Genomic DNA, 20668 nt, shown 5'->3' with positions numbered 1-20668 from the left:
TCTGCCGTCGGCTCAGAGCGTGATCATGGGTCCTGGGATCAAGTCCTGCATCGGGCTCCCCGCAGGGAGCCTGCTTCTGCCTCTGTCATGAATAAATTTTTTAAAAAATGAAGAAACACTGAAGGTGTTCCCATGAAATGAAAGGGCGGTATGGATGGCCTTCGCCCCTAATAGTCATCTGTGCCCTAATAAAAATTGTTTTCAGTAAGATGACATGAGAAAGAAATAAGAATAAATATTTTAAAGAAAGTGGCAAGATGTAGGTTTTAAAAATCAATGTTAGACTAAAGATGGAAGAAAAATATGCAAAAATTTAAGAAGTCTATAAATGTTAACAGGATGGAATAAAAAGAGACGTGAATAAATGGCCAGATATGCCACGTTCCTGGTTAAATGGAAAGAGGACACATCTGCTCTAGGTAATTTATAGAGAGAGGTTTATTCCAATTAGAATCCGAATAGGCTTATTTATTGAACTTGAAAACATAATTATTAAAGCCATTAGGATTAAAACAAGAGAAAAACGACAGAGAAGGGCAAATGGCAGTGTGTTTTCAAGTATGTTATAAAGAAAAATAGGGACGCCTGGGTGGCTCAGTGGTTGAGTGTCTGCCTTCAGCTCAGGGTGTGATCCCGGGGTCTCTGAATCGAGTCACACATTGGGCTTCCTGCGAGGACCCTGCTTCTCCCTCTGCTTGTGTCTCTGCCTCTCTTTTTCTGTGTTTCTCATGAATAAATAAATGAAATCTTAAAAAAAAAAAAAGAAGGCAAATATAATATACTCAAATGAAAGCATAAACATAAGATCAGTGGAGCCAAGTAGAGGGCCCAGGCCTGGACGAGCAGATGGAAATTCATAGCGTATGATAAATTAAGTAAAGAGAAGTCATGGGAATACAAACAACATAGTTACGATAACTAGATTGATTTAATCATTAAGACCAACAAGGAGTAGAAAACAGAATGGAGAATTTAATCCTCCTAGAGACAGGTCACAATGTTCTAACTTAAAGAAACAAAAATACTGTCAAAGAACATTGGACTAATTCTGTTGTAGAATTTACGAAGTCTGTATAAAAATCAAACCCTGAAATAAGACATAAAAGGAAACCAAAAGAACAAAGAAAAAAGAAAAAAGGAAATCAACCAAATATGACATTTGTTTTTATTGTAATTTATTTTACTTGATTGTTTTGTTGAACTGCCAACGTAATTCCCATATGTCATGGCAAGAAAGCTCTACTAACACGTGCAGAGAAGAGCTTCATGGCCTTCCTCCGTCCATTCCCACCGCCGTGAGCGAACCCAGCTGCACCTCGCTGGGTCTCAGCTGCCCGGTCTCCACGCACCTGCAGACAGAAACACACCCGGGAGGCTCTCCTATCCCCTCTTGTCTCCAAAATGCATGTCACTTCCCAGCCTGGTCTTTCCCCTTGATGTCCTATGAGCAGATTAGTCTCTGTGACTGCTGAATTTACTCATGCATACGCGCGTCTACGCAGTGCCCGCAGCAAAGAACAGATGGAGTCAGGTCCAGGAGCGGAGTTCCACCATGAGGCTTTACCATGATTATATAACCATTCCCCAGAGGGTGATTATTTGCAGGGTTTTATTGCAGTTTTTTTTTTATTATTATTTACAGTTTTTGCCAGTACAAACTGCACCACAGAGTACGTCTGCTTTCATTTCTGGGAGGCGTCCCAACAGTGGAACCACTGAGGCAGGCAGTGTGTGATTGTGGAAAGTGTTCAGGGCACACGTGACAGCGAAAGTGTTAGGAATCCTTTGTGTAAGGGTTGGTGCAAGCGCGGTAAGCGGTTGTGGTGAACAGGGGCACCCGGGGCATCCAGGCACAAGTCCAAGTCAGGATCTGGGCTCTTCCCTTAAGGAACCATTTGTCTTGGGAATAAGTCGCTTGAACTCCCACGTTTCCAAATTCCCTTCTTTGCCAAATGGAAAGAAATGCTTATCTCGAACCATGTCTGTAAGGATGAAATGAGAAATTACTTTGTGAAAGGCATGCGTGAAGGTGCTCTGTAAGCACTCACGCAGCAGGCGTGTGAGCGATGAGAATTTCTGCGACACGAGTGGATCCAAGAAACGAGGAGACACAGATGCACGTGGCACATCGCAGAGTGTCCACCCCATTAGCGGCCCAAGAAATACAAACTCACATCTGGCTTCCATTTTTATACTCAAACGGGTCAAAACCCCAAAAGGCAATATGGTGAAAGCATCAAGGAAGGAAGAGAGCTAACACATCGGGGCATGAGGTGAGCGGCTCACCGGGGACGCCGGGCCCCACGGAGTCGGGCTGGGATCTCCCTTCCCGGCCCCTCGGCCAGGGCCTCCCGTCAGCAGCCCCGGGAGATCTTCCGGAGACCCGGCAGGCGTCCAGGAAGGCCGCACCACCCATGCCCTGGACTAACCTCTCTGATAAAATTTAGCATGAGGAAATACCTAAAAGAGTATTTGTGAGATCTGTCAGTGCACGTCCTGCGGCTATTCCACGTCTGGAAAAAGCACCCAAATGTCCTGCAACGGGAGCTGAGACAAGGGCTCAGTGATCATATTTTCTCAACAAACCGGGCTCCAGCCTGACAAGAGATCCTTTTTCTCTTCCTGGTGCGGAGGAAGCGGACTGCACAAGGAGATCGGAACAGCGTGGCATGTTTGAGTGTGAATTCTCTTCTTTCGGAAAGGGACCAGGGCTGCCACCACCCCGCGTCCCCCAGAGCAGAGGCGGTGGCCCGCGGCGGGTGGTGGGTATGCCCAATTGTAATCTCTCCCACTGAAGCTAAGGCGACATGGGCAGCCCGCGTGGGGCAGCTGACCTCCCAGAACGCGCTGCTGCAGGTAGCAGGAGACACCCGGGATGTGTGACCTGGGCTGGCTCGGGGTGCGTGGCAGCTCCAGACAGGCCAGGTGGGCTCCACAGGGTCCTGAGTGCGGAGGCAATTTCTCTCCCCCAGTTCCGGCCTCCACCTCCTGACCATGGAGCCCTGGTGGAAGCAAATCTTAGGCACAATAAAGAAATGGCCTTGTCACCCTGCCGGATACAGGGCTGGGATACTTCCCACTTGCCCCATGAAGCTGGAGAGTGGGCAGGAGTGGCCACTGGCCTCGGGGCAGAATGGGGCCTCGGGTCCCCTGTGCTTCAGACAGGAGCTCCTCTCTTAGGCTAAGAGAAGCTCAGAGCACCTGCCGTACCTGGACAGCCGGGGACAGGGATTGGAAGTGGGATCATGGACCAAGGATTTGGATGCGGGTGGGGGCCAATCAAGTGAGCATGGATTAGGACCAGTGGGATCGCTTTACTCATGTGAAGCCCATAATGGAAGCTCAATTAGAGGAGAGCAGGTGTTATGGGTGCAGACCTCGCTTAGGGGCCAAAAGGTTGTAGACTGTCACCCTAAATAACTGATGGTGCAACAGGATTGTTAGAAGAGACTGGAAGGAATGTCAGACCACCACAGCTATCCAACCCTGGCACGGCTAGAACATATCATCACCTAGAAGATTAGTTCTCTGGCAGGGATGCAGACTCAGTGGCCCTCGGCTTCCTTCTTTGGTAATATTCCAGGAATGATCAGTCTCAGTGATACGGAAGTGTCGTTTATTTTTGAGAACTATTGAACAGCCTCTAGAGTTTGATATATATCGCACAGCGTTCCTACATCTTTCTAAATATTTTTAGAGAAAGGGTTACATGAATAACCTCAAATAAAGCCTATCTTTTGGAACTTGGACTTAAGACAAGTGAAATTTTGTTCCACAAAGCTGAATTCTTGCTTTAAAGCAAACGTGACCGCGATGGGATGTGCCCGCATTTGTTTGCGGGTGACTAAATGCTAAGACTCAGAAATATCTGACAAATCCATTCATCCCAAGCTCCTACCTGCTTCTCAAGCTTTGTGTTCTCGGACAGTTTTCCCCTTTCTTGCCTCTACTTTTCCGTTTTGTTCTGTGGACTTGGGTGAGAGGAGAGAGGCCTCGCCTGCATGGTTCAGGTGATCTTTCATGCAGCCATGTGACGAGTTCCATTATCTGCATCCTGTGCTCCGTTAGGTGCCACACTGAAACACCTCCTCTGGCCTTGCCTGTTGCAGTGATTGGAGGACAAATGGAAGTTGGGGTGGCAGCAGTTGGGGGGGGGCATCCAAGAATAGGCATCGTAGCACAAGCTGTGCATTCACCTGGCCAATCAGCAAAATGATGAAAGTGCAAAGATAACCCGATGCCTCTGGACTCAAGATTCGAAGTGTAATTGAGGGAAAGCTGTGACTTCAATAATTATGCACAGAGACCACATATTTAACACAACAATTTTGCAGAGATTGTTGTGTTAAAACTTAAGTAGAGAAGATCCTGGCATCTATTTAAGGGTTTTCCAAACTGCAAAGAGAAACTAAAGTAATTATCCAAAAACATCCTTGTTCTTCTCCACCCCAGATACACCTACCTCAGCTAGGCCTTTGGCTGTCAGATAGGAGGAAACAGGTTTTGTTTAGCCAAAAATTCTCTTTTATACAAGATAGTCAGGGAAGAACTCTCTGATACAATGACATTTGAGCGTGTGTGTTATCTCCTCGGATGAGCATGTCTCTGAGGAAGGACAATCCAGGCAGACCAAGGAGCAGCTGGGAGTAGGAGAGCAGAAGGAAGGTGGTGGGGCTGAGCCAGGGAGGTGCAGAGGGGCGTTTCTAAGGCCACTGCAAGTGGAAGAAGCATGTAATTTAATGTCCAAACCAGGCCTCTTAAGAATGAAAGGGGGTGCTGTTATTAATTGCCTATGAACCAAGCCTGTAAGCAGGGACATAAAGTTAACCTGTCCAGACACCATATAGACATTGATTTCACTTTGAGGGAGATGGCTGACTTTGAGTGGAGACTGGCATGTTATGGCTTCAGTTTTGAAAGGATCGCCCTGGCTGCTGTGAGGAGCGTAGTCAGAACAGGAGCAGTGGGCTGCAGGGAGACCAGTTCCTCATAGTAAGGCAAGTGGAAATGGTGGTGGCTGAGACCAGCACAGGCAATGACAGGCAGTCAGACCACAGGTGTGGTCAGAAGGTAGAGCCAGCAGGGTTGGCGGGTGGACGAGGTATGAAAGAGGAGAGTTCAAGAGCGGGATTCTAGGTTTTCACCCTTGGAACCACTAGAAGAACAGTTCACATTTTCTGAAATGGGGAAATACAAGAACAGGAAGAGGTTTGGGGGGCAAGGTGAGAATGAGGGCTGAGTTTGGGCCCTCTGAGCATGAAGAACTCACTGCACTTTGCAGGGGGATCCTGGGCAGGCAGTTGAATGGAGGCCTGCAGTCCCAGGGGACAGATGAGCAGGAGACGAGGTGTTGGGAGAGGTGAAGCATGCGGTGAGGTTTGAAATCATGAAACTGGATGAGACCCTGATGGCCGTGCACAGAAAAGAGCCTAAGAATGGAGGCCTGGGTCCCCCGGCACCTTCAGGTAGGGGAGACGAGGAGGACCTGGCCCAGAAGGCTAAGCAGGTGGTCAGCAGGGACAGGAGAGCACAGAGGGAATCCAATTAGCCCTTCATTTCAGAAGGAAGGGACAGTGGAGAGCTCAAATACCGATTACAGACCATGCAGTCTGAGCTCCTTCTGTGTGAGGCAGAGGAAGGGGCCCTAAAAAATGGAAGGTCAGTGAGAGAGGCAAGAGGAAAGGAAGCCAAGGAAGAGAACCTTCCAGAAAAGAGGACTCGGCCATCTGAAAGATCCACGGAGAGCAGAATGGAGTGGTAGAGCATCAGGGGAAGTTAGCAGCAGCGAATTCATCGCCAAACTCATGGATTAGCTTCCTAGGGCAACTGTAACAAGTACCATGACCGGGGCAGCAGAAACAGCGAGAATTCACTCCCTCACAGTCTGGGGCTCCAAGTTCAAGACCACTGCTGTGATGTTGATCCAGTTGCTTCCATGCGCCGACTGTGAGGTAGGCTGTTCCAGGCCTCTCTCCTTGGGTGTGGTTGACCGTCTTCTCCCTGTGTCTTCACACAGTCCTCCTTCTCTCCTCACATGGTCCTCCCTCTGTCCTCACACAGTCCTCTCTCTGTGCATGTCTACCCTGGGGTCCTAATTACCCCCTTTTATAAGGACACCAGTCATATTGGATTCACGCCAACTCTCTCCATCCAGTATGACCTCTTCTCAACTAATGCTATCTGCAATGGCCCTGTTTCCAAGTAAGGCCACATTCTAAGGTCCAGAGAGTTAGGACCAAGCTAGCCCATCATGGAGAGCAGGGAGTCCCTTCCACCAGTGACAGAGGAGACCAGCCATCTCTACCTGATGGCAGTGCCCCACTCCCCTCCCCTAGGACACATTCAGACAACCGGTTGCAGATCCTGGAGAGAGGTGGGTAGGAGAACTTTCCAGGCCAAGAGCCCATCATTTTGCAATTCCAGTTGTTTGAATAATGTCAATGTTCACACCACAAGTCAGCCCTAAGCACAGCAGTGGGTTTTCTCTATGGGCCCCACTGGTGTTCAGATACCGTGGGTGGTGAACATACACGTCTGCCCAGGTGAAAGGACAGCCTCCGCCCCTGGTGATCCGGGGACTGCGGAGAAGGCAAAGATAGGAATGAAGTGCCCATGTGGGGAGCGGCATCCAACAGAAACCAGATACGTTGTTTCCACTTGTAGTCTTTCCTGACACCATGTCATTGGAGGTCCTCAGTCACTCCCTCGGAAGTCCCCAGATGGACTGTCACCTGCAGCCGATGCTGTCAGCGCCCAGCTATTTCTGCCAGGAACACGATGGGGGCCAAAAAACATCCTCTCCCCTCTCCCCAAGTCTGAGGTTTTACAGCTCACGGGGTGCTGAGCTCAGAGCGCCAAAGCCCTCATCACCTCACAGCTTCCTTATGATGTGCAGCAGGAGAGATCAGCTGTGTCCCGGCTCTGGCACCCTGACTTGGGAGAAGGAGGCCCTGGCCCCATCTGTGCCATAGCACACAACTGAAAATGTGAGGCTGAAACCCAGCAGCCACGGAAACATAACATAAAATTCAAAACGTGTTTTGTCTCAGTGTACGCTAGGTGACTAAGTCACGGACAGGAATAAGAGGAGAACCCCAATCAGTGCAAACCCAGGGCGCATCCGGAATATCCCAAAGCAGGGAACCCACCGCTATGGGGACAGAGGACTCCTTGCCAAGGGAGGGAGAACATGTGGTGGTGTGAGCACAAGGAAGTGTGTGTGTGTGTGTGTGTGTGTGCGCGCGCGTGCATGGTGCATGTGTGTGCATATATGTGTGTGTACTTGCATGTGTGTGCATTGTATACTTGTGTGTGCAAGTATATTGCGTGTGTGCATGTATGTGCATTATGTGGTTATGTGTGTACATGCAATGCACACGTGCAATGCGCATGCACACACATGCACACACAATGCAGAGACGTGCAAACACACATATGCACACACACATACAATGTGCACATGAAGGTGAGACAAGCCTATCAGGCTACACTATCATTTCTAGATGTAAATTTTAAAGTTAATCTTTTACATGCAACAGTTGTTGCATTCTTCAGGGTCAAGACATCCAATTTCAGATTATCATGAATTACTTAACCTAATGTGACCAAAAAAACTAAACATGTTCTTTTATCTGTTAAAAATAAATATAGTTAATGCTATTTTCGCAAAAAAAAAGTACTACGAATCATGTAATATTAAATCTTACTATAACGATTGATGTGTAATATAATTAAGAATTCTACTTTAGAAATGGCACAGGGAAATCCTTTCAGTTTTTAGTTTATGTAAGTTTCTAGGTTTGTTCTGCATCCTCAAAAACACTCAAGCTTCAAAGCGTGGAAATAAAATTAGACAGTGGAGCTGCCTGTAAAGGGGGCCGTCAGGGGAATGGGTGGGTGCACAGAAGAGAGAATGCTCGCGCTTTTAGTCCCAATGTGTTCATAGTTTTTATCCAAGACCTGTCAAGGCCAAGTGAGGCACAAAACCAGACTGACTATGGTCAGGCAATTTAATAAGAGTTGAGATTTGAGTCTTGTGGACAAGCAGTGTCTGAGGTGAGCTATATGTACCAGCCGTGTGACTGTGGAAGGTGAGGCATCGGGCCAAGGGCTGACGTTTTAGTCTTCAGATCACTCTCTCACATCACTGCATCCAGACTCTAGTTGGTACTAATCAGGTGTTTGTTGATTGGATGGATGGATGGATGGATGGATAGATGGACGGACAGATGGACGGATGGATGGATGGATGGACAGACGGACAGGTAAATGAGTGCATGTGGCCACCAAAGTAGCTACAATGATGGTCGCTTCACCGACAGAAGGGCACACTTAGTGTGAGGTCGCCTCCAGCGTCCTTGTCCCTGCATTTGTCCACACATGCCCCATTGTGTTCAGTTCCCTTCAAGACAAAACTGGGGACCTATGTCATGTTCCTACCGAACGAGCCACAGGAAACCCCACAGACGGGGCCTGCTGGCTCCTCGGCACGAAGCAGTGGCCCCAATTCAGAATCCTTGTGGTCTTCACCATCATCTGCCTTTAGCAAAAAGTTTCATTTAACAATATCCTTGAGGACACTGTGAAATATAATTGTATTAACACTTGACCCTTGACCACACAGCTTTGTAGTATTCTATGTGACATAACTGGAAGTGCACCTGAAAGCCTCGGGCTGCACCCCGAAGTCCGATGGCCGTGAGGAAGCGCTCCTGTGAGGTCGTCTGCTTTCGGCTGACCTAGCCACTTTCCGTGGGGAAAATAACTGACAAAAAAAATAATGTTTTTGAGAAATGTTTTTGCAAGAATGAACCAAATGAGCCTGAAAGAAAAGCTCCGACATTGCAAAAATTAAAATTTTAGAAATCTTGTAATCACCTCTGTGAGCCTGAGAGCTTCTCATCACTTAGACTTTCGGTTTTGAGAGCAGGGGAGTTATTAATGAATGTGATTTTGATATGATGAAATGTGCCAAATGTGAGGACAGATTTTCTTCCCAAACTTCAACCAAAACAGCATATTGCAGCAGAATGAATACAGAAGCACATATGAGCATGCAGCTAACTTCCATCAAGCCAGACGTTAAAAAGACTTCAAAGATGCAGAACAGGAACGCTCTTTCACTACTTTTTTTTTTTTGGTTTTGGAAAATATGCTAAAAATGCTATTTATGTGAACATATAATGAGCTTATTATTGTTATCTTTAAGCGAAGTTAAAATGTGTACGTTAGAAATTTCTTGGTTTTAATATCTGTTACAGTAAACATCAATAGCTATAAATCACATAAACAAAAGCTCTTTGAGATATTTGGAAATTTTCAAGAGCATAAAGGGCTCCAAAGGCTGAAAGTTTGAGAACCACTACTGTGGTCTCATCTTAATCCTTAGATTCTCTGCTTCGGTGGATTCGTGGAATTTAGAAATCGTTAACTACCCATCCCTCCTGAAATTCCTCAATATTAAATTGCAAAGTCTGCTTTTTAAAATGTAGAAATTAGACGGTGGCACACACGCACAAATTACTACCTGGACCCCACAGGCGATGGAGCCTCAGCCCTATGGAAACCTCAAGCGGGCCCGTGCGTCTCACACACTGTTACTAAATTTGTCTTCACCAACAACTCCATCCTTCTGTTTAGTTTCAAAACCCTGTGTTTATCTTAAGTTTTAAACAGGAAGAAATGATTTGTGCTTCTGTCTTCATTCCTAACTCAGGCACAGAGTACCTCAATAATTTAAAAAGAAAAGGGGGTGGGAGGAAAGGGAACAATCTGTTCTAGAGAGAGGGGTGTCTGTCTCCGAGTCACAATGACCTGGAGGAAGCAAACCTCTAGGAACGTGACCGGGTCCTGCTACTCCTTCGAGGCAGGGTGTCCGGCCGCATGGGGCAGGGAGCCTCCCCCGTCACCGCCCTCGCCCATCTCAGTGACCATGCGCAGAGCCAGCCAGTGGGACTCTGAGGACAGAGTCCATTCCTACTTAATTTCCCTCTTTTTCTTCCTCAGGAACTTAACTGGCATGTTTCCTGAGTACCCTAACGTGGAAGAAGGAGGGTCAGCAATTATCTTTTCCAACAAGACTCCGCAACAGGTACGGAGATGCTGGAGACATAAAACACGAATATACTGTAATCCCGTTTCTGTAACTGTACACCTGATGGGCTCCTAGTGTTGGTAGGTTTGGGTGATTCTCCTGCAAATATTTGCATGGAGATATTTTGATGTCTCATCAATTATGTATTTTTAAATTTACTTCAAAATGAATTCATGCTTTCTCCTGTCTTACCTTTGAGAGAGATGTGACAACAGAGTATTTATCACAGAAACCAAGAGAAAACTTGCATCGTGCTCAACAGCAGAGCACTAGAAGCATTGCTATTAAAATTATCATGAAATTCATGCTAATATACTCCAGCTGATATACTGGACTACATAAAACTCAAAAAACAAAAAATATCATAATTGGAATTAAAATCATGTGAGAACTGGAGAAAATATTTGCAACATATGGGATAATAGCTATCTTTCATATATAAAGGGTTCTTAGGAAATATTTTTTATTTTTTATTTTTTGTTTTTTATTTATTTATTTATTTTTTATTTATAATAGTCACACAGAGAGAGAGAGAGGCAGAGACACAGGCAGAGGGAGAAGCAGGCTCCATGCACCGGGAGTCCGACGTGGGATTCGATCCCAGGTCTCCAGGATCGCGCCCTGGGCCAAAGGCAGGCGCCAAACCACTGCGCCACCCAGGGATCCCCGGTTCTTAGGAAATATTAAGAAAAATCTGAACACCTCAGTAGAAAAGGAGGCAAAAAAAAAAATGTTACCTTGATTTTTAAAACCTTTAAACTCACTAGCAAAAAACTTAAATATCTCTCTCTCTCTCAATAAATAAATAAATAAATAAATAAATAAATAAATAAATCTTTAAAAAAAAAAAAAAGGGCAGCCCTGGTGTGCAGCGGTTTAGTGCCGCCTGCAGCCCGCGGTATGATCCTGGAGTCCTGGGATTGAGTCCCACATTGGGCTTCCTGCATGGAGCCTGCTTCTCCCTCTGCCTGTCTCTCTCTCTCTCTCTCTCTCTCTCTGAATAAATAAATAAATAAATCTTTTTAAAAAATTTAAATATAAAATAATGTTCCTATAGCTCTTTTCATCTATAGGATTGGTAAAAATTTTAAATCCTGGTAATCACTAGAGTTGCTGAGCGTGGGGAGAGAAGTCATTCTCCTACATTGTGGCTGGATACATAAATATATAAATTAGTGTGACCTTTTTGAGGGACATAAACCAAGTAAATATCAAATGTGTATATTACTTTATCCATAAATGCTATTTAAGGAATTTATACTAAGAAAATAAGACATGTGGCCATAGACTAGAGACGACAAACTTTTTCCATAAAGGGCCAAATAGTAAATTTGTGAGGCTGTGAAACATACGTTCTCTGCCATAACTATCAGCTCTGCATGAACTACTCATTCTAGCATGAGTGTAGACACAGACAGTAGGTAATGAATGAGCATGGCTGTGTTCCAATAAAACTTTATGTACAAACTGGGCAGCAGGCCAGATTTGGCCCATGCAATATGACTTGCTCACCGACCCCCTGCCGTAGATGATTGAAACAGCTGTTGGTGGCTGCCCCGTTCATCGCATTGACAAAGAAAGCAGGCTACTGTTCACGAGGAGGGAACTAGTTAAGGAGCATGAAGCACTACACAGCAGTAAAAGCTCTGCTGCAAGTCAGGGTCTTTCCATCTCAGCACTGCTGACCCCACGGTCAGCCTCCTGACCCCCCACAACCCCATGCACCCCTGAGTGAGCCATCAGGATTAGAGGGACGTGCTCTTTCCCCAGCCCCCTGTCAGAAGCTGATGTCAGCTCCTCAGCCCCCACTCCACCCTCTGGCAGACTGCTGTCCTCCTCAGAACTCAGTGACCATGTACTGTCCACCCTACCATTTGGTAGTTCATCAAGCCCTCTCCTGAGTGACTGTCATTTCAACTCGATGTTATTTCTCTTTTTTACATGGTTAGGTCTTGTCCCTGCAGCTAAATTGTCAGACACAAGTTGTGTCTTGAAAGCCCAGGACCAGAAACCGAATGCATTCCGTGTTAGTTTAGAAAAGGTAATGATTACAGAATTGAGAGTGTTGGTGCAATTTCTGAATTGTGCACAAGAAACATTCAAAGGTAAGGTTAGTCTACTAAAAACAAAAGAAGATGAAGATGTCTGGCTAATACTTAAAATAAAACAAAGAAGGCCACAAAGCAGCATGACTTGTAAAGACAGGTGATTGAAGAGTACGAACAGCATAGCAGGATGAACCAGTCCCCCCACACGCTGGGTCTGTGATTTAGATGAGCTGACTCGTGTACTGTACCTGCAGCAATAGGCATGGAAATCCCAAAGGAAGTCATGATAATTGTTACTAGTGGGAGCAGGAGGATGAAGAGACAGACCAAGCATGACCATTATGGCATGTACATAAATACTCAACTTTATGTTTGTAAAAAGCAAGCAATACAAACACCTTTTACAAAGTGAGCATAATCACGTCGATATCAATGCTCCAAAAGAAGACCAAATACAAATAAAATCACAGATTAGTCTTCCTTACAAGTATTAATGCAAAAATTCAAACTGAAATATTAGCAGACCAAAACCAGCAGCACACTAAATAAGCAAAACACTGCAGTCACATGGCATTTATTCCAGAATGCAAGAATGTCTAGGGTTGAGGATGTCTGTGAATACACTGCTTCCTGTAAAATGATCCAAAAAAAGAAAAACATAAGTTCATCCCTGTGGATGCTGGTGGGGCATTTCACGAATTCAGCATCCATTCTTGATTTTAAAAACTAAAACGAAAAAATTAGAAGATAGGGATAGTTGTTTAACATGACAAAGTATTTCTTAGTTCAAGGTCCAATATTATGCTTAATGAAATTTGCTAGAAACCATTCCACCAAGGTCATGAAAGATACAAAGATGGCCATTGTTACTGCTCTCCCCTAGGATCCACTGAACACTATTGGACACGAGCAAGAACATAGAGATACAGAAATTGGAACAGAGGAAGCAAAATGATCACTCTTTATAGGTACGCTCTACACCTAGAAAAGCAAAGAGAATAAACTGAAAACTAAAGAGTGTGAGAAGGAAGATGGGGAGTAAGTTACAGAGAGCAAAAGCTTTTATGTGTGCAAACAACAGCTAGATAGAAAATACAACAAAATGGTCCATTTACAAACAGCAACAACAATACAAAGATAAAGCATCTAGGAACAAACATAATAATAAATGTGTCTTCTCTGTGAGGAAAAGCTTTAAAAAATGTGAGGGATGCAAATGGAAAGAAGGAAAAGCATACTGTATTCTTGGGTAGGAATACTCCACACACATCTCATAAATACATCACATCTCCCAAACATCAAATGCACGTGTGATATGATCCAAACAAAAATACCAAAGGCATTATGTTGGGGGTGGAGGCAGGCCACATGGAAGGTGACCAACCTGATTCTAAACTTCAGGTGAAAGCAAATACACAAGAACAACCAGTAAAACTCTGAAAACACATGTAATGAAGAAGAACTAGCCCTGCCAAGTATTGAACCATGCTATTAAGAACCCATTGGCACAGACAAATCACTATAAAGACAGATCAGTGGAAAAGAAAAGAAAATCAAGAAATGTACCCAAATACATATGTCAATTTAGTACATAGTAAAGATGGCATCTTACCTTTCTTGGTAAAGGGAATGTGTAGAATAACCACATTGTCATCTGAAAAAAAAAGAAAAGTAAATCTCTATTTCTTTATACCTCACCCCAGGATGATTCTGGATAGATCAAAGATTTAAATGCCAAACAAAACAAAACAAACAAACAAACAAACAAAAAAACCTAGAAGAAGCCAAGGAAGAAATGCTATACCCTTAGAGTGGGAAGACATTTCTATGTCTGTTGCACAACCCAGGGCTCATAAGAGGCGCAAAATGAAATTTTAAATGGCACACACAAAAATTTTCTAACCTGCATGGCAAATCGACCCCAAGTGAAGTCAAATGACAGATGACACAGTAGGATAATTACTTGTAATAAGCACCACAGACATGAGATCATTTTTCTCATATATAAAGAGCTCCTACAGCTCTATTAAAAAAAAGATCAATAACCCAATATTTTTAAAAAGCCAAAGGATATGAACAGACATCTCTCAAAAAAGAAAATGTAAATGGGTTTGAAACATAATAAGAGATGTTCGACATATAAAAAGATGATCAACCCCACACATAGAAATGCAAATTAAAACTATACTGACAGACAAAATTGATAAATTGAACCTCATCAAAATTCAAAACTTGCACTTCAAAAGATACCATCCAGAAAATGCAAAGACAAAAACAGACTGGGGTAATACCTGATAAGAGATTTGTATCCAGGATAAACAAAGAACTCTTGCATCTGAATAAAAAGTCAATTCAATCAAAAAATGGGCAAAAGACTTAAATAGACAATTCACAAAGGAGAGCTAATTAGCACATGAAAAGATGCTTGGCATCATTAGTCTTTCGGGAGATAAAACTACTGTGAGACCATTTCATTCCCACTAGGATGGCCATAATCAAGAAGATAGGCAGTAAAAAATATTGTGGGTGTAGAGGAAGGGGAACTCTCCTGTGGTGCTGGTAGGAATGCAAAATGGCGCAGCCACTTTGGGAAAGGCTTGTCCATTTCTTTAAAGTTAAATATAAACATACCAAATGAGGCAGCAGCCTGCTGTCAGTACTCTATCCAAGAGAAGTGAGAACATGTCCACCCAAAGGAGTTTGTACACGAATATAGGAGCATTACTCGTAATAGCCAAAAAATTGGAACAGAATAAATATCCATCCATCAACCAGTCACTAGATAGGCAGATATGGTGCATCTAGACAATGGAATATTATTTGGCAATAAAAAAGGAAACACCAATTGAGATACGCTACAACGTGGGTAGACTCAAAACCATGATGCAAAGGGAAAGGAATCAAACATGAGAGACCACACATTATATGATTCCATTTACAGGAAACGTCCAGACAAAGCAAATAGAGGCAGGGAGGAGATTAGCCATGGCCTGGCCAGGCGTGAAGGACGAGGAAAGGGACTGATAGTGGACACGAGGGATCACACTGGGGTGATGGGAATGTTCTAAAACTGATATATGGTGATGGCTGCGCAACGCAGAAAATGTACTAAAAATGATTGAATCGTACTCTTGGAATGGGTGAATGTATAAAATGTAAAATATGCCACAATAAAATTATAATAAATCATTATGAAAGAAGAGAGGTGGTGGGCCAGATTTGGCCTTCAGCCCCCACAGTTTATTGAAAATATGGTGGCTGGTTTAATAGGGCAATATAGTGCACTTCTCACTTTGGGAGGTTTTGCTATAGCTGAAGAGCATGAGCAAAGTTAATTCAGCACTGGCATCTAAAAAAAGAAAAAGAACTAAAACAACCACAGTGACATACCATTTCTTCAGCCGTTCCGTTGGCAAACATCACACACTGTGTCACCCTGTGTCAGAGCATATGGGGAAACAAGCACTCGCCCGCATGGCTGGTGAAAGTGTAAACTGGCACAGCCCAGTGGAGGCAGTTTGACAGTATTACAGCTGCACATACCCTCGGTCCAGCAGTTCTCCTCTTAGGAATTTATCCTGCAGATATGCTCACATACCTGCAAAGTGATTTTTGCATGCATTTCTTTGTGCAGCATGATTAGTAACAGCAGACGATTGGAAACAACCTAATTCCACCGGTAGGAGAATGGCCAGATAATCTACGGGACACCCGTAAAAACAGAACAAGGAAGCCCTTTAGGTACTGCTATGACAAGTGGCCAGGGACATTATTAAGAGGAAAATACACAATAAGGGCAATGTGTACGATACACTGACATGGGTATAAAATGACCAATCGATGGTTACATCATGTATTTGTATGCATGCATGTGCACATATTTGTGTGCTTTGGAAGATTTTGCTAGAGTTGAAAATCAAGAGCAAAACAAATTCAACACTGGCCTAAAAAAAAAAGAGACAAACTCCACACACTATTTTCAAGTGTGTGAATAGCAAGCATAACACATCGGAGAGTGTGTGTGTGTGCGTGTGCATACACGTATATTTGCATATAACTATATTAAATATCTCTGGAAGCACCTCCAAGGTATTGAAGCTCCTTTAGAAAGCAGATCTTGCTGGTGGGCTCACAGCATGGGAGCAGAACATTTCACGACACGCTCTTTTGTAAGTTTTGAATTTGTGGATCAGGTGAATATATTTATCAAAGTCTTAGTAAACTAAGTCAGGATATAGAGGAAATAAGTAATACAATGGAGAAGGCTTTAAAAGATATGCTGAATTGTGCCACAAATGAGGATTCCTTTTTTTTGTGTGTAGCTGCTCACATTTTATGCATCAGGTCATTTTTTAAAAATTGTCTGTATATTTTTCTGAAAGCTTCCAAACATCCGAAGGGCCAAAAAAAAAAAAAAAATGTTCATGCTCCCTACATGCTCCAAACATAAAAGTCCTGAGTAGCCCCAGTTTGGTTCTGAGTTGAAGTGAGCTTGATCCCCAAGGAAAACACTGCCACTTGAACAAGGGACTTTTAATTCCATCTAAAGACACGCTTTTTATTACCAAATAATGTGCGCAACACATACGTCACCTCTTCCCCTCGCCAGCACCCTCTCTGTGCCTCACCCCACCGAGAGCTTCACTGGAGCCTTGGGATGGGTTGGCCTCTGGACAGTGGAAAGGAGACACATGACTAATGACTAGAGTGTTGTTTTTAAGCCCAGATGGGACCAGAATATCCTGCTCCTGTTCACAGTAAAGCTATCTGTTATATTTTTTAAAGTGCGAACTAAGCTCCTAAGAACAACATAGGTATAAATATAAAAAAATGTAATACTAGAAAATAAACGTCTGCGCGGTAGTAAATCACTAATAAGCCGTAACAAGTAGACTTGACCCCAGGAGGGTGGTTAGTTCGACGTAGTAAAGGTGAAAGGATACTAGCCCTTTTGTTTCATTGCATACTCTGCTCTCCAGGGATTACCACTGAATTTGGTGTTTGTCATTCCTTCATATTTCTTTGTTCTTTGATTACATATGTATCCTGAAACCGTAGAGGGTAATTTTTCTATTTAACTGTATGTATCTTGTACGATAGGATAAATTTACGTGTGTCATTCCGCATCTTGCATCTTTTCTTTCTCCGTTGTGAAGGTCATCCTGGCTAGCACCTGTTCGAATCCCAGTTCAGCATTGGCCAGTTGTGTGTCCTGGGCCACATGGCTGACGTCTCTGTGCCCCCTTCTCTTATCGATAAAACGGGCTGGTATCAGCTCCCATCCGTAGGCCGCATTTAGCAGTAGATGAGTTCATCTTTAGTACCGTGCTGGGCTTACCGTAAGTCCAATGGATGGAAGCACTGACTTGATTTTAGGAAATGAAACTAGGAAACTAGAACCCAGAGAAGTTATGCTACTTGTCTTGGTCACATGACCGGTGATGGGCAGAGCCCCGGGGTCTAACAAGAAATGGGTCCCATCACCGTCACCCTCATATCTCCCAGAAGTCATGGCTCCCCACCACAGCAAATGGGAGCTCAGCAAACATCCTTGTACAGAACAGATCATATGGTTTTTCATTATATGGTTTTCATTATATGGTTTTACTAATTCTCCAGTGATGCTGATCCGATATGAACCAGGTACTTCTTAAGAAATATTTAAAATTTGGGGAGCATAAGTGGGATTTTGTCACTGCAGGACATACAGATTTAATCACAGGTGAAAGGAAGCAACCCTGAGAAGAGATGCATGATCATTTACAGGAAAGCAAAGTTACTGTAAGATCAACTGTCACACAGAGTCCAGGCAGGAATCACAAGGTGTCCTCAGCTCCTCTGGGGAAGAGGCGTGGGCAGGCCTGGCACACAGGCTGCGGCAGAGACACCAAGGAAGCCATGACCTCCCTCATGTTTATATTCATAGGAGCCCTGGGGACCAGAGCAGCTCTGAATTGGGGGGCAGAGGGGGCTGGGTTCAGAAATGTCCAACCTCCCTCAGCCTCCCCATCATCTGCCCCCACCCCGAGATCTGACTGCGGCCTCACTGTTGAATCCAACCAGAGGCAGGTGGCAGGAGGTGATGTCCCCAGAAGGGTCGGCCTCAGACCCAGAGCAGGGCAGGGAGGGAGCAAGGACAGGTCAGCACAAATACATCCTCCAGACAGAAAAGGGGTCCTCATCTTGATAGGGGTCCATGAAAGTGAGAAGTTGATTTTGTATTTCTTGCCAGGTCACTGAAGATATTATTGCAACCCAAGAAGAGGAGGAGAAAAACAAAAAGAAAAAGAAGAAGGCAAAGAAACCCAAGAAACCTAAAAAAGAAAAGGAAAAGAAAGAGACAAAGGAAAAAAACAAGGTAAGGGATTTGGAATTTTAAAAGAAATTTTTTTTTCTTTTAGGTGGATTTCTTGCTTTCAATCAATGCCATCGCCTCAAATCTCCTGAGATTGCAGTCATTTGTTTCCTAGGAAACCGTTCTACCAACTGTTATTCAATATTTTTTTATGTTCCTCGATAACTGGTCATCCTCTTCTCTGTGACTTATAATAAATACCTATTAGCATAAAGGTGGTTTTCGTGACTTCGATACTTTATGCATTTATTCACATATGGGATAGCTTTGAATTTTTATTCCTCAAAATAAATGATCCCCCTCTTCTTTCCTCAAGGGTAGAGATCAGAAAAAATGCTCGCAAACCAGGTGACCACTACAAAGTCAACATAATCTTAACTACTTTAACCAAAATGTGTTTGTTCAAGTTTATCACTTTTTGTTGACATATTGGATGTATTTTAATGGAAGTTTTTGTTTCTTACTACCCAAAGGATAAAAGGATATCAGATTTCAAAGAGTGTCACTTTGGGCCAGGCCTCCCCTCCTGCAGTCTGGAGAGGATGAGGCGGTGGGTTTACCAGGTGCTGCTGTCACGGGGCAGGAACTGGAGGAGTCTTCCTCCAAGCTCGTGGACAGGTGCGCGCTCCCTGGACAGCGTTCTCTCAGCAGAAACTCCTCCATGGGAGATGGCTGGAAGCTCGCATCACCCTAAAGCATGATCATGTTTCAAGAGGCATTTCTGCACAGACGGATCCTCCTTCACAGCTGACCAGAACTCTGACCTGAATCGACTCGGAAGAATGGATCCTTAAGGGGTATGTCCGTGTGTGACTCTGTCCAGAGGCAGAGATCCATCTCTTGCTCAGGCCGTGGCAGTCACACTCCTCGTGTTCCAAGAGGTGCGTCCGGGAGAGAAACGAGACAGGCTGTGTCATCAAAGACAAGCGACTGGACCAAGGAGTCAGAAATTGTGAGCAGGGGAGAAAGGAGGATGGTGGATATACAATGGCAACACCCAAACTCCACAGAAATGCAACATTTTGCTTTTATGAAAGCCAACATTTTGTGATGAAAGCCAACATTTTGCTAAAAATCTCTTGCATGAGGGCACCTGGGTGGCTCAGTTGGTTGAACATCCGACTCTTGATAATGGGCCAGGTCATGATCTCAGGGTCCTGGGATGGAGCCCCAAGTCGGGCTCCGTGCTCAGCCTGGAATCTGCTTCTCCCTCTCCCTCTGCTCCTCCCCACCCCCTCTAAAATAAATACATAAAATCTTTAAAAAAAAATCCCTTGCACTATTGCAGGCACCCAGCTGGAGGCAACTGCCCCTTTTGCAAGGCTCACCTCCTGCACCATGATAAGCAGAAATCTTCCAACTTCCCCCACCTGTCTTTGTCCCTTTCCTTAACCATGTACCATTGCTGTGAACAAAAGAAGAGAGACCTCTTACTGCTCGCTCTGGACACAACCCACTCCACTGTAGTCCCCAGCTACCCAGTGTGTCATGCTGACCCCTCACCTAATTCCTCCCCAGGAATTGTTCCGGGTCTAAAGGAGCCGCTCCATGCAAAGTCCCAGAACCCTGCCCAGGGAACTGCATCCAGGGATAGCCATGTTTGGGTACAAAGACCCAGTCCCCTCATGGGACATCTCTGAATGGTTCTTCTAGGTCCTGGGCTCCCCGTGGGGTCAGCTGACAGCTCACATCCAGTCACATCACATCTCAGTTGCATCAACTTCTCTGTCCGGTGCTGCTTGTCTCCCTTCTTCCCTGTGGGTGGTGTTCCCAGTAAACCACCTGCACAGCCTCCATCTGAGCATTTCCAGGGAATCCAGCCCATGAGGCCACCTGTTGCCCGACTGCTGGCCCCAATGCTTCTAACTTGTTGCAGAAAAAAATAAGACGGGAGCTTACCTGATACGGTTAATTTTTAAAGCCCTCCTCTCACTTTGCAAGATAATTTTGAAGCAGTGCCTAAGAATAAGGACAATTGGAAGAATTTCAATTTTATTCTAAGCATTCTCTTCCACTAAATATGCATTAGGGAGTTTGACACTTGCTAATTAAAAATTCACTGTTAATGAAGCTTGTTCCATAAAAAATCTGAAATTATCAGCTACACAATCTGGTCTTTGTTGAGTGAAGGTATTTTATTAACTAGCTATTAAAGAGTCATTTAATGATGAA

The 20668-nt window shown here is 44.4% G+C and overlaps 1 protein-coding gene across 3 annotated transcripts in view; it reads left to right on the top strand.

Annotated features, from left to right (window-relative positions):
- The window catches only part of DRC11 (dynein regulatory complex subunit 11), a 146868-nt gene that overhangs the window by 55027 nt on the left and 71173 nt on the right, over positions 1-20668 (top strand). For all 3 annotated transcript variants that reach the window (XM_077869338.1, XM_077869337.1, XM_077869339.1), the window contains 2 exons: positions 10006-10090; positions 18374-18499. In XM_077869338.1, the coding sequence (XP_077725464.1) occupies positions 10006-10090; positions 18374-18499 (211 nt within the window). The remainder of the gene's footprint in view (positions 1-10005; positions 10091-18373; positions 18500-20668) is intronic.

The sequence above is a fragment of the Canis aureus genome, chromosome 24 (genome assembly GCF_053574225.1).
Source record: "Canis aureus isolate CA01 chromosome 24, VMU_Caureus_v.1.0, whole genome shotgun sequence".
Lineage (NCBI taxonomy): Eukaryota > Metazoa > Chordata > Mammalia > Carnivora > Canidae > Canis > Canis aureus.
Note: the sequence above shows the minus strand (reverse complement) of the source record. Positions and strands in the feature narration are given on the sequence as shown.